Below are 27,857 nucleotides of genomic sequence, written 5' to 3' on the forward strand. Positions count from 1 at the left end.
TCAAACGCAGTACATACGTACACAAACCAAGAACGCGTTTGCCTATGGCATACTCTGCGAGCCTTTAAGTGGGGAAAGAATGCACATGTACATTAGATGAGAGAACGAGTGTGTGGTCATCCGACAAGAGAAGATGGAGGCGAAGGATCGGTGGAAAATTCGCTTGGAACTCTGGCTCACTCTCCTATTCTGCGCTAGGATATCGGCGCACATGAACTTGTACATGACAAAGGCTGAAGTAGCAAGAGTCATGGGTGAGTTTTGTGTAGTTTTGAAAGAGAAGGACCGCTTTTAACGAACGGTCAATTCTTCACAATGTTGTGTGTAAAACGTCAATGACTGAGTCCAGTCACTGGCGTGGCTAAAAAGTATAGGCCCACTTGCGTATGTATCCACTGGACATGTTGGAAGATTTTGGATGGATCTCGAAGTCTAAGCAAGCTTTTTAAGCACTAAAGCATCATATTCATAATGAAACTACTTTTGATTAATGACATATTCAGTAAACTAGGAAATGGATGGGACTTTAGGAAATTAAGGCTTGTTTGAATTTATGTTTTTGACTCTAAAATCACTGAAAGTACATGTACAGTTTATATCATTTGTTGTCATGAACACTTGACTGATGAAAAAGTCGTTTTAGGGTAGGCTTGCTGCAGATTTTCCAACATTTTCCAAAGTAATTTAGTCTTGTTTGACTTTATGCCCCATTTTGGGAAAAATATTGCACCCTGACTCCACTTCAGCAGTTGTGTACAAAGTCTATGGGGAGTGAAGAGAATTTTCCAAGTATTTCCCAACAACGTCGGTAAATGTTTCTCAGTCCAGAATTCGTGTCTTTCCAGCATTTCTGTAATGACTGACTTTTATTGAGATGATATACATGTATGATGAGAAAAGTGGAGTCAGGATGCAACTTTTTTCCCCATTTTGTACATGTGCAGTATGTATTTTGGAAAGATTTTTGTTTAACCCCAATTCCTCTTCCTTTGCTGCCATATTGTGGACCATGCCTGTTGTGTTGAGAGTTTGAAAACATTTTCGAAAGTATTGTCTTACTGAAAATTAGAATATTCTTCTGACTCAGATACCCTTTTTCACATTTTTACATCTTTGCAATAACTGATTTTCATGGAAATAATAATGCGAAGATGGAGAGTGGAATCAGATGCAAATTTTTCATCCTTTGTAATTTTCAGAAGGCTTTTTAGTGATTTGGAAAAGTTCTGATTTGATAGCAACCCTTGACAATGTGTGTCTGCAAAACTTGGGAGTTCACCGCGGACCCACGTGGTTACCTCACAAGCCTTGAGCAGCTCTTGAATGATGTATTTTCATGATGTAGTCTCCCCGCCCCTCCCTCCTCCCCCTCCCCCCCAAAAAAAATTCAACCCACATTCTCCTCTCAGGACTGGCATTGTCACGTTCATGGGCCAGGGATTTTTGTGCTGAATTTGAAGTTTGTTTATCCACACATTAAGTTATTTTGCATTTTGAATGTTTGTGACATGTACATGTACGGGGTTGTGCTTTATACATGTACATGCAGCTAATAATTTTTTTTCACTAGCAATGTTGACCCAGATTTTAGACAAGTAAACCAGTGTAACCTCTGAGCAAACCAATAATTTACCGGTACCGTGCTTGTACTGTAGCTTTTCCCTCAGCCTATGAGAAACTAATGTCATATGCGTGGGAGTTAGATTGCTTTGAAAACTAGGCCTGCTTGAAAATCTGAACTTTGTTTTGAACATCTTTTGTTAATTCATTAATTTGTGCTGGACTTGAAACTCACCGGCTTTATGTACATGTATGTTTCGTGAATTGTTTTGCCTGTATCTGGATCATTCTAAAAATTCAGGCTCCAAAAGTGTTACAGTTATTTTTGTGTCCCTGTGTGATTTGACATGGAAATATCACTGAAATTGATTTCAAACTGTTCCTATTTGTTTGGTTGGTAATTTGCTTTAATTCATCACTCTTGGAAATTAGAGAGTGGGAAATTTCAAAATCATATGTCAGATGTGAGAGGGACATGAAAAAAAAAGGCACCCCTTATTTATGGAATGATCATGTGTTAATAGAGACAGATTTTGTGAGCATTTAATCATAAAATACACCGTTGTCTAAACCTGCAGGCAAAAGAAAGGTACATGTATTAACATGGATAACTTTAGCAGAAGCCAGAGTTCCCCTCGTTCACACTGTACACACTCAGTCTGCATGATTCTCCAAAGTAAATGAAACTTGAGCACCTAACAAGGCACCCTCTTGACACCAGACATCCCCTCCCCCCAAAACCTCAACAGGGTCGTGTGGGGTGTAGTGGAGAGTGAGGGACAGACAGTCATGTTCTTCACACATCCCAACACTTGGCCCCCATCCTTTACAAAACCACACCTCTGTGTTTACATCCCATCTCAATGGTTAAACAAACATCGCCAGCTTTTTTTTTTTTCTCTCTCTGTCCTCCAGAGGTTTTGAGGGACCGGTATTCAAATATCGAGATCTTCAACACGTTCCCCCTTTTACAGTGTTGTGTGTGCATAATCCAGTTATTGCGTGTGTCTGGGACCGTTATTTAGTTTGCTGTCCAAAAATGTGTACCTGGGTGCAAGCCTTCAACGTCATGGCCGCTGAATAGCTCTTTCTTTTCCCCTTGGAATGTTTGATGGATGGATACTTGAATTAATTTTGACATCGACATATTCAAGTTGCTGTTATCAGCCCTCATACATGCAAAATATATTGACTGATATCAAGCCATGTTTTATCGGTCTCAATGATTAAACCAACACATCAGGCTAGATACTGTGCCCTGTACAGTGCATTGCACACAAGTGTCCCAGCGTGTTATGTAATACCAGTATTTAATTTAGAGTCTCCAAAGTATAATTAATGAATCAATGCTAACAACATCACAGGCCATAAATTTTAAGTGGTTCAAATAACAAGATTCAATTACCCTGTTCATCCCTGTCAGTGTGGAAAAATAACCTTAGTTTGTCATAAAATTCCTTCCCTTTATTTCTAATTCTGGCGGCTTTTGAAAATTGTAGACGTGCCTAACACGATTTAAAATGAGTACGGTTGGTTCTGTAACATGCACACTTCCTACCGCAGTTCAGAAATGTTGTCATAATTTACATGTATGCATGTTGTTAATGTATATAAGGTAGGCTCCGGTATGTCTCTGTATTGTACATGTACAGTATACCAACCTCAGAATACAAATAGTATTCACACATGTCCATGTGTGTGTAAGATTAGAAGGGACCCTATTGTCGGGGTGGAATAGTGTTCTCCGGCACATTTGTCACCCCTGACTGACGAGTAATTCTACAGCTTTTGTAAGCGCACACTGCGCGCCGGTGCCCATTCTCCGGTGCATTATTATAATGACCATTATTTTTAACCGGTAGTTTGGACAGCGTTTATTATTTCTGGTGCTTTAATTCCAGACCTTTTGTTGGTTGGGATTTGTTTGACAGTAGGCCTGCATTGTGCCTGCATTGCTGTGGCTGTTTATTTTCCAGGGGATTAGGGTCTCCTATTTCTGGGCCTGTATGCTCCCCTTTCATCAGTATAAACAAACTGGAAACATGATGGCTCTGTGGGTCAGTTTTGTTGGCCTTCTAGTGTTAGCATGCACAAGAAAGGTTCCTTCTCTAGTGACATTGTCAGCCTAATGGTACACATACATGTACATGTACGTAATTGGTCATGAAGATCGGTTAGGAGTTTCCAGTCAAGGGTGACCACATTTTAATCAGAACACTGTGTCACAGGTACATGCACACTACAGAGGTAACATTCGGCACAAATATTCAAGGTTTGTGCTGCCAGACGGCATTTCACAAAAGGACTGAATCATTGTCTTGAACTGAGGTCAGATCATCTAATTAAAAGTCAAATGAACTCAAGGATTAACCATGGAGGAAGGAAGACTAGTCTTATTCTTTCCTTCGTGGTATTGCTGTTCACACGAACCCATTCCCATCAGTGGAAAATGCATATACTGTATGTACCTATTTTAGTTAGGTTAAAGTTTTGTTGAGTTTTAAAATGAAATGGCCTGTTTTTCATATCGCAGGATCATTCCTGCAAAACACATACTTTGATTACTGACTTTCATTCAGGATTTCTAACACACACTTATTTTGAACCTCAAGGTGAAGTGAATTTTTTCTTTGTTATTATGCTGTGGAAGGGTAATAGAGATTTGTGGTACGTGTACAAACAGGCCGCGAGGGAGTGAAGTGCCGTCAAAACTGCCGACCAAATTCATATTTGAACACGGTTGATATTTTAAGCGCGGACCACTTTACTCCTTCAGTGATGCATTTTCCGGTTGAAAGTCGCCAGCCTCTTAATTAAATGAAAAAAATCCTCCTCGATGATGACTCACTCCATTCAAACAGATGAAAAAAATCTCCCAGTCTACACATATACGGTCGCCGGTTGTCCGTTTCCTTCCAATCAAGGTCTCCTACCTGCGAAAGGAAAAAAAAAATTCCCCGATTGCTATCTGTCAATTAATCCTCTCCCAATACGGCGGCAAAAACAGTGAGGCAAATAACTGTACGCAGCTCTCACTGGTGGATTTATGTTTTTTTTTTAATTTTCCATCCTCGTCTCTGCTTGGGTTTACTTGGCCCCTTCTCCAGGCCGCTACCGACAGCCATCTGTTCCCATTAGCTGGGTCAATTCCTTCATTCTCTCTCCCCTCTCCCCAAGGAGGCTGTGTTTCTGTCTCTCAATCCACCCACCTCGCACCCCCTCCCCCCCACACACACACTCCTCTTCCACCCAAGCAAATTTTTCACAGGTTCGTGCGCACACCAAAGAGACCCCGAGTCCCCTTTGGCTGAGCACCGCTAAGCCTCGCGGAGACTAATTTAGCAAGGGGCGCTGGCTGGCATTTTGGTATGTTTCTTTGGTAACTCTGCCTTGCGGTGTTCCCCCGTCTCCTTGGTGGAGCTCCGTGATCATGTTTTCCATCAAAATGATGGGATTTTCTCAAGTGATTTGGTGGGCCCCAGGCCAGGCATGGTGTAGGATGGTGATTGAATTAATGAGGGGTGGTGTCTGTGCAAGGAAGGGGGGGGAGGAGAAGCCAATCCGCCTGTTGTATTACCGAGACTTGGGAATATAATTACATGTATAAGCATGCACAGTTGTTCATTTTCCCTGCTTTACCCCTCCATACCGTTTACTGGCGTCTTGGCTTCCCAGTTGTAATGAAAGGTTTGTAACTGGACAGCTTGGATATTATGATTCATGGTTTTGCTGACTCTGCATGATTAGGATGGTTGATGAAGAAGATGTCAGTGTTTTTGCGTTTGGCACCGGGAATTTCCTAGCACTGGTATTTCAAGAAAATGTCAGATTGGACGTGTATTTGAAATCAAAATCAAACACGGTCATTGAATTGGTGAGCAGACCAGGCATTTGTTGTGGTTGGGCTCAAAACTTCCAGTCTAGAATTTGCATCTGAATTGAAACGTGGTCTCTGCTGGAACAAAAGCCAGTTCCTGAGAAATGTGGAGGGGGAGGGGTTGGTCTTGCTCCATACGGTGTTTACCTTCTGCCACTTTGAAATTCTTCCAAATCCTCAAGCAGCCGATTGGATGTGAATGTTAAATCAGTGGTATTTGTCAGGTTGCGTGCCCCTCAACAAGTGGTGAGTACCTGCACCAGGGGCATGAAGGGAAGGCTGGACAGGGGAAAGAGACACCGTATCAAGTTTCGCCCTTCATCTCAAGTCTCACCAGGCAAGCCTCCTTCAATATTGTAGCAGTGCCGATGGAGCAGTTGTTAGATTAGGGTACATTGTACTCGGGGAGCCGCTGTGCGGATGACGCCAAGATGTGTCTTCATGCGGAAGGAGAAAAAAAAAACAGTGCCCAGATACTACGCCGCACATGAATATATGAATGAAGTGTCATTCATTTGGCATCCGTGGCGCTTGTATTATTGATCAGGCCTGGGGCGTAGGGAGACGGCGAGATTACCTGTCCAGCTGGAGACAGTGAGCGCCGACGTGTCTGGCATTTCATGGCACACTCAGGGGTAGGTTTTACAATTTGATCGTGATGCACCGGGCATACATATACATGTACATGGATTCTCTGGACAGTTTTCACATTTCACTCTGCCTGTCTGATGTGAGTGATCTGAGCATATTACACGCGCACGGATGAATCTTTTATACGTTGTCGTGAGTCATATCCAGCGTCCAAGAAACGAGAAGAGAAATGGTCTTCACATGTGTCAGAGTGCAAATATGGAAGGACTTAGGGCTGGCTGGTTCATACTCGCTGCGTTTGCACACACGCAGCGCGCAATGTGAACGCTGCATTTGACGTTTATACTTTCGTGTTTTCTCAAGTCTCGGCTGCGTGTGTTTATCCGACAAAAGCTCAAAAATTTTAATTTGTCCAAATAGGCATGCATTTGGTGCATACACACTGTCCATTATTTTCACAAACTGTGTACAAGGGTGCGCATTTTCATTACACACCGCGCTTTCCTTCATGCACTGCAGACACCTCAAAATAGACCTTCGCACTGCATACACAGTGAATACGCAGCGAGTATGAACCGGCCTTTCCAGAAGTGCTGAAGTAGGAAAGGGCGTGTTAAAGGCTACATCACACCAGTAGGTCCCGCATGTGAGATTGGGCTTTTTACACAATGCACATATTGATGAAGACCGCATGCAAATACAGGCAATTCACAATAGCGCGCCCCCGAGAGTTTGCAGTGCATTGGCCAGTTACAGTGCACGAAATTTGTCGATCCTTTCCAAACGCGCGTTGGGTCGAAATATTTCGCACATCGTAATTGGCCAATGTGCTGCAAACTCTTGGAGGCGCACCTTTGTGAAATGCCCGTATTATGCAGATGTTCCTCTCCATTAACCTGAAACTGGTACTAAGGTTTGCAGTACCTGTATATTGGAAACATGTACATGTAGTTACCGTTTATTATTAACCCTAACACTCCTCAGTCCTCCAACAGGTGAAGGATTGAGGAGGGTTAGGGTTAAGATATATCACTACACTTGATGTTTGCTAATTTGGTGCATATTGTCCCTGCTTATCCAGTCTGCAGAGAATTCTTGAGACTGTCTCGGCTTTCTGGGGATTCCGCTGCCCAAATGCAGCAGTTCGCTGCAGAAAAGGTTTTCAGCCCCCCCCTCCCGAACCACCTCTGGCCCTTACTGAGACCCGGGTCTGTATTTTAGTATGGAGAGCATCAGCTTGTGATAAACTGCCTTGCTTGAGGACACAGCAGCCGTAAATTTGCAGAATCACCCTGGCACTTTGGCATGTGTAGTGCACCAGACCATAAGAAGGTCATTGCTCTCCTTGAACCGGAACCCAAGAGCTAAGAGCCGTAGTAATGTACCGGTATTATAGGGAAAGTTTTACATCAAGATGGCCAGTTGTCATGAACACTTGGTTATTAAACAGCTTTCCAATTTTCTGCACCACCTTTGACCTTTCCCATCTGGCCTGGTACCCGTACAGTAAGTTGAACTGTTTTAAGCCCCAGACTCTCTATCTTCTCCCCCTTTTTGGCCAAGTCCTCTGAAACCTGTTGGAATATTCACCCTCAGGCCCAGTAGAGTTTCCCATCCGAGACTTGACCCCCCAGCGTTAATGTCAAACCACTGCATTGGTGTGGTATGCCAGGGTAAAGTCATGCCACTTGGGGCTCAGTGACCCCATCCCTGAAGGGCATTGGGCCAATAAGCCCATAAGTTTCCACAGGTGATGAAAAATGCCTGCCATCGTGTACAGTTTGAAAACCCCGGGGTGTCAGTGTCCCCCCTCTGAAAACATGAAACAGAAAGTGTCAGGAAGAATAAATGTAGAGAAATTGTGATGACTGCAAGCTGGTGTTTGTGGAGCCAAAAAGCAGCCTGCCATGGTTTGAAGAGTTACAGCACCCTTTCTCTGAAGAGTACCCTTTCTCTGAAGTATATGTTCAGGTGCATGTTCAATAAATGTCCACATACATGTTCATACATGTAATTGTGTACATGTATACTTGGATGCACACATGTTATGTTATGTACATGTACATATCGGTAACTGGATCAACATAAATGTACATGTATATGTACATTGTGGCAAGAGTACAGTATTTATGTACATGTACTTGCATGGTATTTGATATACATGTACATACATTTGTATGTGTACCAGTACATGATGTTTAATATTAGCTGCAGTGTGATATTGCCGGGTAGTTTTGTTTTGCCTCTGTTACTAGGCTCTGTTCCATTTACTGTGGAAATGTTCAAATTTTTATGGAAAGTGGGTGTACATCATGAAATTGAAAACAATTTTTGCAGTCATGCTTACATGTGTACTGTACATATGCAGTAGTGATGGATTCCCGTGCCATCCAGGCATCTGGTCATGTCTTCCAGATTCCAGGCATAGACTGCACCCCCCAAGTCCCTAGCCACGAATACTGGAGCTGGCCCCAATCCTCAGCCGGCTGTCTAGCCATCACTCACTGCACAGCCTTCCCCCTCCCCTTTTGTTTTTCATCACCTGAGAACTGATCATGGGCTAATGACTTTTGCAGAGATGGAAAACCAGGCCCGTCTGGGATGAGAGGAGCTCCTAGGAATACCACTCAATTATGAATTAGATTATGGGATAATCTGGACAGTAACCAAAACGTGTTACAGACAGGGATTTCATGGTTTAGTTACTTTGATGATGTTTATTACTGGTTTTGGATTACTAAGCATGTAGGTGGTATAGTTCCTGAGGTGGCATTTCCATTTCTGTTTTTCAGAGAGAGTGAACAAGTAAGAGCAAGGCTGATACAGTCTGTTCAAATAATGTTGAGTTGTGCCAGTGTGTTTGTTTACTTGTCAGAAAAAAAAACTTTTGTCAGAATTCAGATATTTGCATAAGGTGTAGAAATTTGCAGGGGGGGGGTGTTTTGAGTGTAGTTTTTCAACAGTGCCAAATTTATTGGTACTGTATATCATATTTCTCAAAAGGCACAGTTGTTTGTCTTTGGGGTCTGGCAAGTTCTTCAGGCCCATTTTATTTCATTTGTGAGGGGCTGGTCTGAGACCCTGTGTCTGCCTGTTTTACCCTCATGTCTGGTTCTGCTCAGTATGGTGTTGTTACATCTACCTCAATTATTTAAACTATACATGATGTACCCAAGTTAATGTACATGTACATGTAGAAAGAGTTTATAAGTGGGTATCTGGTAAAATACAGTTTGGCAGGGACAGAGAGCGCAAAAGCTCAGTAATTTGGACAAATTTGTTAGGCTGGTGTGATTAATGGCAGCAGAAACCTTGAGCACTATGCTGCTGTCATCATATTCTGGGAAGTCGGCCCATTAGTGTCACAAATTGAAGCTCAACCAGGAAGGAGGAGTACATTACAATCCCCAATATCCTTGAATTTACTCCAGACTGCCATGGGATCAACACTCTCCTTGGTTTTGCTGGATATACATATACACATGTACATGCAGGTGTTATGTGAGCCAGCCCTATCCTATAGCCAACAGGCTTCATGTCAGCAGGGGCACCCTGTCCAACCATGGAGCTATTAAACCGTCCAACCCTTGTGGCCGCTTCTCCTACTGAGCAGAGCTGGTTATTCTGCCCGTGTATATTGCTCTTGTAACAAACTCTGGGATCAGCCAGCAAATTCTGCAGGTTAATCCGAGGGCTTGTTTACTCTACCGGCACAGCCCAATGGTTCCCGCTGCTTTGTTTTGCATGCTCTCTCCTATGGGAAGCTGTACATGTACATGTACTTCCACCGAGGGCTCTTTCTCGGGGCTGGATGTGATGGGACAGAGCAGTGGCGGGATGGCTTGCTTGGGGCTGCTGCGGCCAAATGACCACGGGGAGGACACCAACATCTGAACCACTGAAATCAGACCGTTTGTGCATTCCAGTCACGTACACTTATTGTACGCACACACATGTGCACTGTATCAATTATAATGAACTTATAATGCCCTCTGCAAGCTTTTGTTACAGTGTGGTTGCAGTCCACAACTTGAAGTGGAATTTTTTTATTTTCAGGGACAGGTAATGGGCGCACTGTATGCTATTTGAAAGCATAACTGAAATAGGAAATGACTCGCGATTATGGACTGTTCATACTTTCAAAGCAACCTTTGGAATGTTATACTTGAAATAGAAACAATTTTGATTTCTTTGGGTACCATACAGAGACGCTGGATAGCGGTTGAATGTACTGTATTGGCGAGCCACTGTCTAAGGTCTTTTTCAAGTAAAGGCGGTCTCTGTCAAAACCTGGCACCTCCACTTCACCGCTAAGATGAGTCAGCAGACACATCCGGTGTCACTGCCTTTAGATGGGTACCAGTGAACATGTTTAGAACACTAAACATGATGGGGTTGGGAAACTGTCGAGTATACAGCTTCAAATTGGTAGTAATATTTCTCACAGTCATCTTTCGTATGTACATGTAAAATGTATTTGTTAAATTGTATGTTAAGATGACACAAAACTCAATTGATTGTTCCATGTACGTACCATACATGTACATGTACAAATGTAATATGCTCACAGAATTAATGCTTGCCAGCTCTCAGCAACCAAAAAAAAAAAAAAAAAAGAGAGAAAGATGAAGTTTTGACCTACTTCAATATCTCCTCCAGATTTCACAGCCCCAGATTTTAACAGACTGTTCTTTATGTGTGACTCAGGAGAAATACACGTACCCTGCATAAATCATTCACTGGTCCCCACTTTACAATCCAGATGAGCTGTCATCATTACTGCAGGCTTTGACCTTGTCAGCACGTTTCCATAGCAATAGCCCCCCCAAATGTCTCTATTTTATGGTTAGCGGGTACAGTTTTGCCTGTCGTAAAAAAAAAAACCCAAAAGGCTGTGGAGGGGGAGTTAAAACTCATAAAAGCCACTTGTGCTTCAATACTTTTGTCAAATTTAGCAGTCCATTAGGAACCCAGCCATAAACTTTCCCGGTCATAAAAGTGGTTAGGGAGATGGCACATACACGGTGAGGTTATAGCCCCCCTGCCGAACAATAAATTGCAGTTGCTCTGGTCATCAAAAGACTGGGAACAAAATTAGCCTGCAGTTGCCTTGATGTAGTCATCATGAACCTTAAACTTGTCGAAACATCTCGGTACATGTATGCCTCGTTTTGCTGGGTATTGATGGAGTCAGGAGGATTCCATCAATATCCAGCAAAATGAGTCGGAGGAGTCGGGACTGCTCAGCACACAGTAGTACACAGTGCTTCATGTCCGCATTTCATCAGAATGCAGCTAAAAGGACATTCCACTGTGTTCTGCCCAAGAGGATGTTGAAAACTTCCCACAAAGATATCATTTGCAGCAAGAGTGAGTGACCACATAATCCAATGCGTTTATAGCTGAAATCAAGTTCATGAACTTTCGACTCTCCAAAAAAGGGACTTGGAGAGCTAAGTGTGGTCGGCTGCGGTTTCTGCATCACTGCAGAACCCACTCAAAGGCCAAGTGGGCAGTGCTGTGATTGTAGCACAAGTTAATCCGGCTCCTGTTCATTATCACACTAGGGGCTGCTTTCCAAGAAGACTTTCGGGCTGTCTTAATCCTTTTGTTGACAACACTCCTCAGCAATACCACAATGAAGTTGCTACAGTTTAAAATAGCGACAGGTCCTCTTGAAGAGCAGGCTTACTACCAATCAAAGCTGTTCTTGGAAACCTACCAATGACTCCTGAATGTAAAACCGCCAACACTAATAACCTTGCTTTACAGAGTCAGAAGTGGCCTTCAGGTTTGAAGTTACTCTGAAATTATTTTTCGGGGGAAAAGAGGGGGTGCTGAGAAAGTTTATATGTGGTGCTGTTCTTTGTATAGATGAGCAGGTTAGACATGAGCCTTGGAGACTTGGATGCAGTCTGCCATCACATAGTTTCATTGAACCCTGGTACAGTATTTTGGAGGTCGAAGGTTAGAATCTCACACAAGTCAGGCATTTTTTGTTCTGGCCTGGAAATTGATTTATAAGTGTAGTTTCCAGAGTGACTGAGTTGATAATTTTGGTCTTGAGTTTTGAAGGAGGAACCACCGAATCAATCAATCATCACGTGATTCCTCACTGACAAAAGACGGCGGAGGTTGTAGGGATGCCGGGCTCATGAATTTGACCCAGTTACTGGCACCAAGATCACTAGAGCTGATCGAGCGAGTGCCGCTCTGATGATGCCGTAAATAACAAGGAGGTGTTTATTGTTCCAGAAATTCCGCCGATGAACAGGAGGACAAATTTCAGGAGACAAAAAATTGGTTGGCGTTGCGTCACAAGCAAGTACAGTCCACGCCCATTCAAGTTGTACCGTGCAGCAGATTAAAACATCGTCCATATAATTCATTCTGTGTATATTTATCATAGAATTGGAGCCCTTGTCATGCAGTTTGATGATGGCCATAGATTCGGTTGCAGCAGGCTGCTTGGGAAGCTCTTTGGTGTTGTAAAATATTGCTGTAATTTTTGTGTTTCTTGGTTGATTGATTGAAGTTTTCACAGGAAGGCACCTGTGTCTTTGACGAGCAGTCCTTGAGGGCAGATTCCCCCCCACTTGGCCCCCCAGTTATTCCTATTTGTTACTGTGAAAAGGAACCATCTCAGGTTATTATTTTGGGGCAGTTTGGGGCCACTTCTATGGTACATAGCCCGTACACGTATGTAAGTCTACTAACGTACATCTAACGGTACATTGTACGTTCTTTATCCATTTTTCCTAATTTATCTGGTGTACCAGTAGGTAAAATGTACATGTACTGAAGAGATTTGCTTTGCGTTTTATTAAGAAGGTCCACGTACGTTAGTTCGCGGTAGATTGCCATTGTTTTTTCTTTTGATTTCACGTGTTGAATCGTTCTGAAAGACTCTTCAACAAAAATTTGGAGCCTGAAAAGTCTGAATTTAACATACCTTTATGTATTTTGTGTCTTAACTCCTTACTTTCAATCGTCTGATCGTATTAAGAATTGAAGCTGACACATACAGCCTCGTTTTCAAATGCGGAAGTCCGCAGATCGACGCTAAAAGCGTCATATTGGGATCCCTCTATAAAGTGTACATGTAGTTACATCCATATCAGTTGCCCATGTACATATATACATGTACATGTACAACTACATGTATGTACCGGTAGGTCTAGGTCTTTGCCCTTTGGAAATAAGTGAGAACGCACAAACAATAAATGCATTTGGACACAGCCTTACTTAAAATTACAGAACTACATGTGTATGTACCAGTGCATTTAATGCACATTGACGGGACAGCTCAACGTGACCCATAGAAAGTCTCCTTCGAAAGCTTGTTCCCCCCCAGACATTTTGCTTGATCATGATACCGGTTACACAACCGAGCCTCCCGCTGGGAGCTCAGGGACACCTGTGCCACACTCTGCAATGCACACTTACGGCATCCATGAATGGTGCAGTTGGAGCATGGTGCAGACCTGCATCTGACAAGTAGGGTCAGCCGTCCAGTAATGCCCCACTCCTAAGCAAAACAAATCCAGCCACCACTAGGGTTTCCCCTACACCGTACGTCACCGGGGAAGGACAGCAGAAATTAAAAATAGCCGCAGCTCGTTAAATATAGAAACTGCTTTTTAATTGGAGGGAATGCGATAAGGCTTCTTGACTGGAAAAACAGGGCCGGTCTTTCATGACGACTTGTTTTTTTTTTCCATGGAGTTAAGAAGCTGGAAGAATTTAAATGTCGTCTTCGGTCACTGGTGCATGGTGAATGTTCGGAGCACTGTGAAGCATGTATGAGAGTGGTAAGGCCAGCTCAATCAGGTCAGTTTTCTGATGACGCTGGAACCAGTCACTGAAAGAACCAACTGTTGGATCGAATATTAATCCAGTTCCATTCTCTTGGTTTCGTCACCTGGAAACCAACTCTGCAGAATTTGAACCGTTGTTTCTCAGATATCGTCGTCAGTCGACTGTTCTTGAATGCATACTGATGTGTAAGTGGTTTTTATGCGTATTTGGTCGGCAATGGTCACTGTTGTGTCTGGATACCGGTATTTGGCCATGGTTGTACAAACTCCAAAATGTGTTGAAGGATGGCAATGTTCTGCAATCTAGGTTAGCTAGGTACCGTGTAGCTACACTGTAGGTAACCCATCCATGATGGGTTTGGGTTCCAGACTCCCAAATCAATGTACTGTACATGTACAGACCGTACTTTCAGTAAACGCCCAGCCCCATTCAGTTCGGAAGCGCCAGACATACATGTATGCAGCGCCACTTCCCTCCTACACCACAGCTCATGATTGAAACAGAATTTCCAGTTGTGTCAAAATCTTAACATAATTCATGAGCCTTTCACATAATTTGTTCAAAATGCTACCGTAGCATGGAGGCACTGTAGGAAGCTTGCCATGCCCAGAGCATTCTAAGAGGAGTGCTCTATGAGTGCGGTATGTACATGTACCACTCTGTAGGATATGGAGTGTGTGACTGCAGAAATCACCATTTTTAGAATCGTTCATTTTTTACCGTGTCCATTCAGCCTGAGGAAAGCTGGTTCTTTACCTCGAAAGAAATTAGCAATTAGGATATGGAGTGTGTGACTGCAGAAATCACCATATTTAGAATCGTTCATTTTTCACTGTGTCCATTCAGCCTGAGGAAAGCTGGTTCTTTACCTCGAAAGAAATTAGCATCTAACCTACTTTCAGGTCGGCTGACGTCTGCGTTTCTCCTGGCCTTCAGTACTTCATGAAAACCGGGGCCCTTTCAGCTTTTTTTTGGGGGGGGAGGCAGGCGAGGCGAGGGTCCGGCACATACCATTTTAGTCGTGTCCATTACACGCCCATTGAAGATTTCCGAGCCGTCACCACAATCGCCCTGCTCACTGATACGCGTTAAATGAAGCCGAAAGCTGGCCTGTGTCAGAGTAGGCCGGACAGGGATCAGGAGGAAGGAATGGGAAAAAAAAAAAGATCTGGGGGAAAAAATAAAGGGCTTAGATGACCGAACCCCAGAGCTGGTTTGGTGTTGATGTGTGTGCGTGCGAGGCTCAGATCGGCATTGTCTGTGACAGAGATGATCACCCCACAACAAAGGAGGAGGTTTTCATTTGGTGAATAGTGTGGGTTTTTGGACGGCTTAGCTTACTGTACACGCATGGGTGTCTACAGAGTGGAACTGATTACCATTATGAGGTGATGATGAAAAGCTGCTCCGCTTGCATTGGCAAAATTGAGGGGGAATAGGCTTGTACATGTACGGGTTTGGGCCACGTGCGCTGTACATGTAAGTCTCTAACGTGAATGCACGTGTATGTTTATGTCATCTCGTCGGAAACTCTTGCATTGCTGAAATGAAATGCAGTGTATGAAAAAATATGCACACTGTGCGTTAAAGTGTACCTGCAGTAAATTTTTCTCAGACTTTGTTCTCTCCTTCAGAGTGTGGAAACTCTTTGCCATCCCTCCATGTATTTGGAAAGTGCCCTTTTTCAAACACTTCAACTGATCCGTGCTCTCCTTGACAACTGAGGGCGCTGTTGCTGTGACGTCAAGCATTTTACACATACATGTACGTGTATTTATTCCTTTAAATGGCAGTCATAGGGTTGCTTCAAAATGCACACTACGGGCAGCTGTTTTAGAATAAGCCATTTGCAAGTTAAATTTGAATAAAATCTGGTACATTGAGTTATCTGATTGCACATAAACCATAACGATTTGAATTCCCCAGACTAAAGACACTGTTGCTATACCTCGTGATTCGGGGCAAGTTTTTGCTTAGTTACATACATGTACATGTAAGAGACGCCTTGCAACAATACACTGTTCTCAATGGATAAGAACGGCACAAAGGAATCAGTCCATTCCAGAGATGGTGGTCACTATGCAAAAGCTTGCCCCGAATCACGAGGTATAGCAACATTGTCTTTAGTCTGGGGAATTCAAATTGTGACGTTTCTATGCAATCAAATAACACGATGTACCAGATTTTATTCAAATTTAACTCGCAAGTGGCTTATTGAAGAAGTGCATATCATGTGCATTATGTGTGCAAGATGCAATATGATATCAGCAGCGTAATATGTAATCATTTTGTTTGTCTGCGTATATTTCTTGTTTGGGTAAACCTCCAGCACAGTTTTTGGGTTTTGGGAAGTTGATTTTTAATTTGACATACTGTTGTGCTTGTATAAACTCTGCCTTGGAAATGATTGGTCCACTGTCTTTTGTTTAAAAAGTTCAGTAAATGAAGAAGTCATGTACACAGTTTCTTTGAGCTGTATTAAAGGAATGGATATGCTTGGCCCGTCTTAAATAAACATTTAAGGCTGGATTGTGAGAATGGATGCTGATAATGCCTGAGTCGAAGGCAAGGAATGTCCTCACTCAGCGTCATCCATTCTCCTGAGCCATACCTGGTACATGTACGTGCTCAGTTTGGATATATGTAGTAACATGTATTGGCGAACTGTTACCGACTACCCTCCCTGTAGTGTTGCACACTTGCAGGGCACCGGTGCATCTGGCTGTTGGGATCATTACTCATTTTCCCCGGCCCCCTTTCTCTCCAGCCGATTAGAGTTCGCCTAGTCTCGCTGTGAAGTCAGAGGACCAGCAAATACACATGGGACGGTGCCAGAGAGTGAGGCACTGGTGCCGTCATTCAGGGGCGAGACGCGAAAACATTCCAAACTGTCAGGGGAAGATTGAGAGAAAGCGGCAACACTGCGTGTGTACATGTACTGTACTTGTATATTATCGCAATGCCGGTACATATACCTATACTTTCCTTATTCACAGTGCATCAGAGCTGTAGGCAGCATACTTGTGCATGTAGCTCACCTTGAGAGTTGAAGTTGAAACGGAACTAGCACTTGAAAGCCCTTCGTACATGTACCATGTAGTTTATTTCTCTTTTGGGCAATCCATGGGCTTGCATTTTTCCTGCAAGTGCTGTCTTTTTAATCTATAAACTTTGCACATTTGCCAGGAAAGAAATAAATAAATGTTAAAAAGTGTGAAATGCATAGCCCAAAATGCAAAGAGCTACAATTTGTTGTCTTTGAAATATGGTAAAGATTCCGCGTACATGTACTGAAAGTTGGTGTAGTTTATCACAGCGTGCTGTGCAGTAGTTCATGTCAGCAATATGAAGGTTAGGAATGTGTTGTTTATCATTCAAGGTGCCTGCTTCAGGAGGGTGTAATATGTGCTAGGAGATCCTGAAATTTGTTTTTGGAACCCAGTGAAATCTTTCTCAAAGGGCGATTTTCCTGAATGTGTGAATGGATCCTTCAGCGTGATGGCACTTCATTGCTGACAAACTGAACAGAGTCCCTGCCGATGATCACAATGCATATTGGTTGGAACACTATTAGCGTGCAGTGCTGCCACGGAGCATTGGCTGTCAAGGCAATCAAAGCATATCCTTCCCCCCCCCTCCCCCAGACCACGGATTTATCACAGCAACTCAAGCGAAAGGAATCGAGGATGGCAAGTCGTTGGTGGACGTCCCAAAGTAGAGAGAAAAGGTTTTGGGCCAGACACCGGGATCCGACACTTGTTCAGCGGGCGGTCCGTTCGTCCAGAGAGAATGGGCCCCTGTTGCTTGGAGAAGCCAATTTGCCCCACTTTGTGCCAGGAGGATATAAGGGGGTTAATTATTCTCCCCCCCAGAAAGGAAACGCTTCACCCCGACGACTGTCTCAGACAAGCAGCTGACCAAATCGAGAGGAAGATTTTGAACAAATTGAACCGGTCAGTTTAAGTGGAATCGGGAAGGGAAACTTTGCAACAACCCAGGCTTGACGAAATAATTCATCTTCAGCTCAAGCAGTCCACCATTGTTAAGTTGGACACCTGTCTCCACAAAGCTAACAGCAGCTGAACTGGACACTGTTGAATCCGGCAAAATACCACAGAACTAGAGCCTGGATTCTCGTGGATTTGATGCAGCAGTACACGATGTACACGTACATGCACATTTATTGTATTTAAAATTGAAGCCAAAGAATTTGTACATAAATATGGGTAGGATTTCAGCTCTTGTCAGTTATACATTTGTGTCATTTTCTCCCAAGGACCAGAGTGAACGTGATTCATATCTCATATTTTTGATGAATCACGAAGGATAAATGTAATTTGAAACTAACAGGGAGCAGACATTGGACAGCATTTCTGCTGTACTGTACATGTACATGTACGTGTACTGGGTATATTGGTACATGTATTTTTAAAGAATAATTCATCCTTTTTTACTGGGATTTGAATGTAGCCGTGTACCTTGGACAGATGTGTTGTGTGCATATGTATGCTGTATTCTTTTGAATAGTTGGATGACTAGTTATATTCAGTGCTGAAATCAAAGGTGGACTTCCATGTACATTTTGCTGCATTCCTTTGAATAGTTGGATGACTAGTTATATTCAGTGCTGAAATCAAAGGTGGACTTCCATGTACATTTTGCTGCATTCCTTTGAATAGTTGGATGACTAGTTATATTCAGTGCTGAAATCAAAGGTGGACTTCCATGTACATTTTGCTGCATTCCTTTGAATAGTTGGATGACTAGTTATATTCAGTGCTGAAATCAAAGGTGGACTTCCATGTACCGGTACATTTTGCTGCATTCCTTTGAATAGTTGGATGACTAGTTATATTCAGTGCAGAAATCAAAGGTGGACTTCCATGTACATTTTGCTGCATTCCTTTGAGTAGTTGGATGACTAGTTATATTCAGTGCTGAAATCAAAGGTGGACTTCCATGTACATTTTGCTGCATTTCTTTGAATACTTGGATGACTAGTTATATTCAGTGCTGAAATCCAAGGTTTGATGTACATTTTTGTTTCCTGCATGAGATACACAACAGCGTGCTTCATGTAGGTACATACGTGTAGAGTAGATGTATGTATGTGAAATGCAGATTAGTTAATTTATTCAGAGTGTCAATGAATATTCATGTTTCTTTTACCAGGCTGGGAGGCGGAGTTGTACTTCATCAGGGATGACCACGTCCAGCATTCGGCCACTAGATACGACATGGCCATCAAGTCCAACATCAACTCGTTGTATTTCAACTGGGTGACAGAACGTCAGGTACGTGAACAGTGACACATAAGAAAACCTGCCGGTGTGATTTTGCCGTACTGCGAATAGAAAGGCATCGGGAGGGACAAAGTATTTCAGAATTTGGATAATGAGCAGGCTGAAGCTCCCCCCCCCATTGCTGAGAGGGCAGACATGGGGAGGATGCATGACCATATCCTTTGGGAATTCTTGTACTGCCTGCCTGGATTTTTTTTTTTACATTTTTTAAAGTAGTTAGTCAGTGGAGGGCAAAAAGTGATCATTGTTTGATGTCAAGTGGAACTGGCTCTGTACGAATTCCTGCACACAACTGGCAAAAGCAGATATATGGTGCCGCTGCAGAAATGTCGCTCGTTAAGCGAGCAGAGAAGAATTGATCTTGTGAATATCAAGGTGCAGTCCTCGATGAAAGTGGGATTCTACTTTGATGTTTCCCAGACAAGCCAAATCTCTGTAAAGTTAAGATTCTCCTTGAACAGGTTTTGTGCATGTTTGCCTTTGACGAAAGACTGGAGCCACTGGAGGGGTCCAAATCAGCCTCGCATTTACGTTCTCGATGACTGAAGAGACCCGACCCAGCTTGCTCTCTGGTCCCCTGTAAGGCTGGTCCCTGAGGAATCAGAGACATCAACTTGTACCTCCTAGTGGGTTGGGGGGGGGAGAAACTCAATATCTTTGACTGCTTCTCTTCCCTTCTTTCTTCAGGTGTTTTATTCGATGTCGTTTAAGTCGGACAATACCTGGATGATGTCCCATCCTGGGACAAACATTTCCATGGATGGCGAGGTGCCAAGGACAGAGAAAAGTGAGTCTGTTCATGTTTTCAGACTGAATGACTCTTGTTACATTGACAAGTGTTTACAGACACGCCCGTTGGGTCAAAATTGACACTTTGTGGCTGTGGCTATGGACACATGTACTGTTGACGTCCTGTCAGTGGCATCCCTAAGCCATAGCCAGTAATCACCCTCTTCACCTAAGTGGCAGTGTCTTAAAGCTTTTGTAAGGCGTAAAGTAGTCAGTTGGGTTTTTGTTGGAGGAAATGTTCATATAAATAGATGATGCTTCAATACTCCTAGGGGTGTATTTGATAGGGGATGTCACCCTTAAATGGAAAAAGGTGGGGAAAGTGCGTTGCGAATGTTTAATGAAAAATCCGAGGAATGATGGAAGTTATGGAAAAGATTTAACAGTGTGACAGAGTTTGCGGGAAAGGTTGCTGTGGTAGATCATCAAAATTTTCCACCTTGGGGCATATAATCTATCATCAATATCAAGCGTCATGAGCAGTCGACCAAATTTGAAGAATACTTACAGGAAAATGTACATGTATGGCAGTGAAGCCAAGATCTTCCAAGCACCTGCCACGTGGTAGTCTTGCGTTACTCAAAAAAAACCCACCAAAAACCTGTTCAGAGAAGACGGGAGATGATGGGTTTATTCGCTCAGGCTTGTCTGAAGAACCCCCGAGAAAAGCAGTGAATTGAAATGCGGAGGGATTAAAACAGGACTGAACACTCCATCGACGTGAAATATCAGCAGGAGTTGGATTTCAGCCCCTGTTGTAAACACGCAAGTCATGAAGAATGCCAGCATTCAGCCGAGGGAGAATCCGTGCACCATTAACAGGATCAGGACGACATGCCCTGAATTATGCAGAGGTGTGAAAATCCAGCCCTTTAGCTGATTCCAGCTTTTTTTGGTTTAGATGTTGACCCTTAATTTCAGCTTTCTTTGTGCCCCTGCTGTGTACAAACACATGGGGACTTCTTTCATTTTTACATGTAGCTATTTGCTAGCCGTTTTCAGCTTTAATTTTTAGTGGCCCCTCACACCCCCCGATTATGGAAGCGCCACCCCTTTGCACAGCTCGTCTCTGATTGACTGGACTGTGGCGGTTTCCTTTTTTTTTTTTCTTCAACGGCAGCCTTCGCGGTGACGCTGCACTGCACTGGCAAGCAGGGCAGGGAGGTGGGCTTCACCATGCAGGTCAACCTGACGCTCTTCTCGGCCAAGAACATCACCTCTCTCAACTTCCGCCGGAGGAAGATGTGCGAGAGGGGTGAGTACTGGGACTTAATGTTTGCAGAGATGGATTAAAATTACAGATAATATGAGGAGAGAACAATTTTTGGCACTTTAAAAAAAAAATTTTTTTTTTGTAATATGGAAGACAGCTTCGAAAATCAAAAGGCACATGGTTTGCCAGTGGTCTGTAAAGATATCTTGGCCAGTGTATTTGCGTAGAATGAAAAGCTCATGTTTTGCTCGCAAGAGCTTGAAAATGGACAGCAAATCTTTTGTGTGTGAAGGGGTTTTAGGCCTTGCGAAAATGATATTGGCACGGCTGAAGGTCATACACAGACCAATCCTGCCTACACTGTGAATGAACTGCTGAAAATCAAACTCCAAAGTGGGATTACCATCTGTCGTCACTAAGTGGTAATGCTGCGTTGGGCCGAATTTGATCTATTCGGCCTGACGGGATCGCATCAGCTTTCACTCGTCATTTCCGCCAACACCCTATCAGTCCTTTGCGGGTCTTTCCATCGGAACAATATTGAAGCAGCCACTTGACGATCCCTCCAATATTTGAATTGCAGACAGCAGCATCCCAGTTGACCTCAGGACTCCCGTGCCCGAGGACCAGGCAGCAGACGTGGACGTGATACTTGGTGAGCCGTACTGCACAAACCAAAGGAGACACTGATGCTTGTCCATTTCAATCACAGTGTCCAAATGCATGTAATGATTAGCTGCCCTTGTTAGTGAGAGTAAGGATAAGAATAATTTCTGGAGGTGACTGATGGAATGTTTCAACTCACTCACCATTGCCTTGTGGAATGGAACGTTCCGCCTGCTACCGACTGAGGAAATCCTGAAAACTTCCCTCATCACCTGCATCATTTTCGATATCATGGAAAAGCATGTGATGCCCTCTGACACTCATTCCATAAGATTGTACAAGAATGGTACAAGAGCCGTTGGGTTTTTGTCGAGGGTGGTGGGGTTAATATTTCTTGTTTGATGGTGGTTTTTGCAGCAGAGAAACAACCGGATACGACGGTAACCTCCACCAGCGTGTTCTACATTTCGGTGGGCGTGGTGTGCGGGGTCATTCTGCTGCTGGTCATGCTGGTGGCAGTGGTGCACGTGCGGTCCGTGAAGAACTCCGATCCGGTGAGGTTAGTTGAACCAGAGCCCGATAGTGCACCAGAAATACTGCTTAGGGAGTGTAAGTGCTGAGCAGGAGTTGAGCAGAGTACCGGCCATAAACAAATTGCAGTGTATGGCATTTGTGGCCAGTGAGACACTTTTGAAAAGCAAAACATACCAGCACTGAGAAGTTGAGCGAATTGTACGCAGCAGACGTTGCATTGTTGTTGAAAATCCAGGGCAGGCTTGGGGCTGGATGCTATGCAGAAGCTCAGAAGATTACCAACCACCACCCTTAAGTAAATTGCTTTGCATGGCATTTGTGGCCAGTAACCCCTTTTTTAAATGCAAAACATTTCTGCACCAAGGAGTTGAGTGCATTTTGCGCAGCGGAAGTTGCATTGTGCTGAAAAATCCAGAGCAGTTCTGGGTAGTTTACAGCAATCTTTAATCAGATTCGTCTCATGTTCTGAGATAAATTTTATGTAGACTGGATCCCCAGTGCAGTTTTGATAGACCTCTGTACTGATGGTGCCATACTTTGTTATGCTGGAGCTTGTCGTATGGTGCTCAAAGGACCGCGGGTCCCACACTGGCCCCATAAGAATGTGCACATGCAAACAAAGCATGATATAGGCCTGTTGAACAACCTAAAAATGGAGAGTGTTACAATTTTTCTCTTGAAGTTTCTTGCCATAATGAGAAACACTTTCCGCACAATGAATCTCTTTTGAAATGTCATATTTTTATGTTTCTCTGTATTGCTTTTCCCCGCAGTGAAACCTCCAGCAGTCGGTCGGCATCCAAATCAACAGCATCAAAGAAGTCCTCTCCAAACTCTTATACCAAAGCCCCCGTCGTGAACGGCCATATTAACAGCAACGGAGTCAAGCCACCCAATGGTAAGACACGGGCAAATGGTTGATTTTTAGTCTGGACTCTGCGTGGTTGGTCTCACGAGTAATTACCTGTGTAGGAGTTGTGCACTGGCAGACGAGGGTGCCGCGTGACTTCTTGCAGAAGACAAATGGTGACTCTGCGGCGGACTGTGCATAGAGTGGGAGCAGGTGTTGCCCTCAGCCGCTTAGCACACAAGTGTTCCTTAGCATTTAAAAGAGATTTTTGTCTAGCCAGAATGGAGTACCGTCCCAGAACATTGTGTGATGTTGCAGTGCATGCAGTTGGTCTTCTGGGCTGATTGCGTTAAGCTTGGATTTTGCTGAGCCTGATTCCTGCCACGTTGTTCCTTGCAGTTGGTCCCAGTTTGTTCGCCGAACAGTCAGTCCTGTCAGAGAATCGTGGCATAGGGAGTCCCCTTGTGTCCCGGCAACTCGTAATGAGGAATTCCTGCCAACCAAACTTGAAGTCCCAGTTTCGTATTTTTTTTCCCTGACCGTCTTCTGTTGCACTGCGCACAGGATATGTTGGTCTCCACCATCAGATCTACACAGCTATCCCAGAGACACCGGACTACACAGAGAAGCTTCACACAATTACCATAGACAGGAGTAGAGTCACAATAGAAGAGTTGCTTCTTGAAGGTGAGGCACCAGACTCATAATGAGCATGGACCCATTCAGCACCCAAAAAGTGCCCGGAAATACTTAAGATTAAGTTTATCATAAGCAAGGAATGGTGAAACCCGAGTGGGTTAACGCTGAAACTTTTCAAAGGGTTGTTTGAGTGGAATTCAAACTTACTGATGATGGAGATAGTTTCATGCTATTTGTTGGGTTTTTTGGGGGGGATAATGTTTTGACAACAGGTACCTTTGGCAGGGTGTATCACGGCAAACTCCTGATGTCTGTGGATGACGAGGACGATACAGCCTCGGAGAAAGATGTCCTGGTGAAGACAGTCTCAGGTAAGGACGGTGCACTCTCACTGGTTGGCCCTACTCCAGCTTCCGGGGTTGCCACATTGAGAGCAGCAAAATGGCATCGCTGGTTTAATATCCAAACGTGGCTTCATCTCCAGTCTCCAGACGTAGCCGTAGCTCTGAAAGCCCGTTTCGGACACAGCCTAAATCGCTATTGCTGGCAGAAGTAGACTGGTGCCAAGAAAGTGGTGCATGCATTTTTATACAAGAAGGTTGGGGGCCATGCCACTTAGTGCTCACACCAAAATCTCATTTACTGGAGGTTTCCAGGCCTGTGAGTGCCTTTTCCTTGATTTCCATGGGTTATTTTATATTTTTGGAAACCTGTTAAAAAAAAGTTACTTGATACCCCCTACTATAGACCTCAGAAATAGTTGCTGCAGTGATGGCCTTGTGTTGGCCTTGTGATGGTCTTGGATTGGTCAGGCAATGGTCTTATGATGGTCTTGCGCTGGTCTTGGGTTGGCCATGTGATGGTCTTGGATTGGACATATGATGGTCTTGTGATAGTGTTGTGATGGTCTTGTGTTGGTCTTGTTTGGTCTTGTGTTGGTCTTGTGACGGTCTTGGATTGGACATATGATGGTCTTGTTATAGTCTTGTGATGGTCTTGTGTTGGTCTTGTGATTGTCTCGTGAGGTCTTGTGATGGTCTTGTTGGGTCTTGTGTTGGTCTTGCGACGGTCCTGTGATAGTCTTGAAAGGGCTCGACAACAACACCGGCTTGCAGGCCTGCATCTGCAGAAGACAAATGATGTCAGTTTTTTGGACAAATTATGCACAGACCAGTCGTCGGAGACCCAGGAGAAGCTGCTGCTGAAGGAGAGTTGTCATCTTCACGGTCTGAGCCACCGTAACATCCTCTCCATCCTGCACGTCTGCCTGGAGGACGGCAAGCCCATGTCCATCTTCGCCTACATGGCCCTGGGCAATCTGAAGATGTTCCTGAGGAACGGCAGGGTGGGGCCGGGCGATACGCATCAGGTACGCTACGCCTGTCTGGTCGGCGTCCGTCTTGGGCTTCACTCGGGTTTGCTTGTGGGGAATTGCTGTACATGCTGGGGTCTGAGACTGCTTACATTGGCCCCCTGTGTGGAGTAAACTTTGCATCGTGTCCGCTGAAGTCAGTCTTGTCTTTCTTTGTCATGTATTTTTTTCTTCCAGTCAATTTCAACCAAGGATCTAGTGCAGCTAGCCATACAAATCAGCCACGGTATGATGTACCTGGGAAAGAGGAAGGTAGTCCACAGAGACCTCGCTACAAGGAATTGCGTGTAAGTCAATGCACCCACTCTCAACGTTGCTCTCGTGCTTTTTTTCCCAAGATTTCTGTGCAGGTAACATAAGTTGACCAGCATGTGATGTCTATCTGTTTGAGCTGTACTGTCTTATTTGATTTCTAGTTCTTCAGTGTTATTTATTTCGTAGGATTGACGAGGATTATAATTTGAAGATCACGGACAACGCGCTGTCCAGAGACCTGTTCCCAAGTGACTACCACTGCCTAGGCGACAACGAGAATCGGCCTGTCAAATGGATGGCTATTGAGAGCTTACTGGATAGGAAATTCACTGCCGCCAGCGACGTGGTAAGTCCAGACAAAGAACATCTAAGGATGGAAACCGGTTTTCTGGCTTCTTTTTCTCCAAATTTAGATCATGCTTTCGCAACACATATTAACATAAAGCCTGAAATTGCAGGTAAAAAAATGTCAGGTCAACTTACATCCGGAGAACAGACCCGTTCCTCTGACAGGAATCCACCCTTCTGTTCAGAACTTTCCACCCGTTTCTCAGCAACCGATCTCATGTTTTACTGGGTCGGGTATAAGTTCATGGCCTGCTGAGCTGTCTGTTTTCTGTGACTACAAAATGTATTCATGTTGTGAATGCTGTCAGCAATAAGCAAAGCGATAATGATGTTAACTTCACGCTCAGAATGTCTTGAATGTAGGACAGTGCTGTTAGAAATCAAACTTCTGTCCTGTGAATGACATGCTTCATCTGTTCACTACAGCTTTTCAGCTATAATTAACACATCACGAGTGCCACTCAAAAAGACTACACATTACACATTACATTTCCCGCCCCTGTAATTGTTAACAGCCAGAGATGTACGTTTATAACCCATGCGTGTATCCCCTTTTGCCGTTCTTGTTCCAGTGGGCATTTGGCATACTCATCTGGGAGCTGGTGACGCTGGGCCAGACGCCCTACGCTGACCTGGACCCGTTTGAGATGGCCTCGTATCTGAAGAGCGGCTACAGGATGCCGCAGCCCCAGAACTGCCCGGACGAACTGTGAGTCCAACTCTGGCCCCGGGCACAATTTGGGCTTGCTGTGGTCCTCTAGTGGCCAACTGTGAAAGGAAGCTCCCTCTGAAATGTTGGTTCCTCTGAAGCAGTTTGGACTGCACAATTAAATATGAAGTTAGTCTTGTGAGAGAAATTACCCAACAAACGGACGTTATTCCCAGCTGCTTATACGCACATCCTTTTTATTTTTACTCGGCCATCCTTCTCATGTAAACCATGGCCCTTTTGCAATACTCGACTTGGGCTCCGTCTCAGGCTTCGTTCCCAAAATCAATCCCATATTGTGGGCCTGAAGCGTTTATATTACATTGGATTACTGTAATTTCTGGCTCTCTTGCATCTTATTTGATGTTCTGTGGCACCACTAGACTAATTACTGCGCTTACAGCTTCAAAGTCAGCGAGTTAAAAAAACAGTTGAAGCCTGAGACGGAGCCGAAGTTGAGTATTGGAAAACGGCCCATGAGTTTTGAGCACATTAAAGCACATTCCGACTTCAGAGATAGGCTTCCTTTAACGTCAGCAACTCGACAACTATAACCTCCTCGAGCGTGTAGGCAGACACGGAAAAGGTTGATGCATATTCCCCGCCAGCCATAGCCGTGTAATTTGGACACCGGCTCGGCATCAGTAACAGTCGATTTCAACTGTCGCTTGGAGCATTCATTGAATCTGAGTTACATGCATTCATAACCTTTGACCTTTTCCCCAGATTCTCCCTGATGGCCTGCTGTTGGGCATTGCTTCCCACGGATCGGCCCAAGTTTACTCAGCTCTGTGCCGCACTCACCGACTTCCACCGCGCCCTGGGAATCTACATCTAGTACCGTCGGCGAGGACGCGTCGCTGGCCAAACGAAGCCATTTAGGGCCCACCAACGCGTTATAAGGTCATCGGGTGCCATCTTCAGACAGCCACTAATCGGAAAATTTTGGTGTAAGCATATGAAAGCTGTCAACCAGGTTCAAGCAGTACACTTGGTGCAAGATGTTAGCTGGTAACCAGACCAACCTGCCTTAGCCCAAAATTCTGCTGAGTGGCTGTTTGAAACTTAGCCTCAATTTTTCATCCAGTGCTGAAATCAATACCAAAAGTACTTGAGCAATAGAAAAAGTACGACCCTCTTATTACCAATAGTGTAAAATGATACCAAAAATGGACTCCGAAAGTTTTTGTGCTTCAAGAATTTTGTTTAGTATCAGTGTTGTCGTCGAGACCACTTAAGACCTTCACAAGACCAACACAAGACCTTCAGTCTGAATTCAAGTCACAAGCTATTCAAATGAACTGCGACAAAATCATTCCTTTGTCATTGTTCACCCTGTCACTTGTGACTGGTCTTGTGTCTGGTCTGGTGTCTGGTCTGGTGTCTGGTCTCC

At 44.1% G+C, this 27,857-nt stretch overlaps 1 protein-coding gene across 4 annotated transcripts; it reads left to right on the forward strand.

The window, feature by feature from the left end:
- ryk (receptor like tyrosine kinase) lies at positions 1–27,690 on the forward strand. 4 transcript variants are annotated; one of them, XM_022232434.2, is made up of 14 exons: positions 1–254; positions 19,019–19,140; positions 19,837–19,936; positions 21,059–21,193; positions 21,735–21,806; positions 22,175–22,316; positions 23,065–23,189; positions 23,706–23,828; positions 24,053–24,151; positions 24,950–25,149; positions 25,330–25,439; positions 25,594–25,753; positions 26,328–26,464; positions 27,191–27,690. In XM_022232434.2, exons 1-14 carry the CDS (start codon positions 134–136, stop codon positions 27,300–27,302), a joined length of 1,758 nt encoding a protein of 585 aa, XP_022088126.2. In that variant the 5' UTR covers positions 1–133; the 3' UTR covers positions 27,303–27,690. The 4 variants fall into 4 exon arrangements, with proteins under 4 accessions (XP_022088126.2, XP_022088127.2, XP_087001794.1 ...); XM_022232435.2 differs by having other exon boundaries at positions 22,178–22,316; XM_087145668.1 differs by lacking the exon at positions 1–254 and adding an exon at positions 11,864–11,972.
- Positions 27,691–27,857: the final 167 nt, after the last annotated feature.

Source organism: Acanthaster planci, linkage group LG14 (genome assembly GCF_054643075.1).
Source record: "Acanthaster planci isolate LZ-2023a linkage group LG14, COTS_SCS, whole genome shotgun sequence".
Taxonomy (NCBI): domain Eukaryota; kingdom Metazoa; phylum Echinodermata; class Asteroidea; order Valvatida; family Acanthasteridae; genus Acanthaster; species Acanthaster planci.

Excerpts from the sequence above, each read along its gene's own strand:
- ryk (XM_022232434.2), top strand. The coding sequence starts at position 134 with ATGGAGGCGAAGGATCGGTGGAAAATTCGCTTGGAACTCTGGCTCACT. Across the intron at positions 24,152-24,949 it reads CCTGGTGAAGACAGTCTCAG|ACCAGTCGTCGGAGACCCAG; the intron begins GTAAGGACGGTG and ends AATTATGCACAG. Across the intron at positions 25,754-26,327 it reads TCACTGCCGCCAGCGACGTG|TGGGCATTTGGCATACTCAT; the intron begins GTAAGTCCAGAC and ends TTCTTGTTCCAG.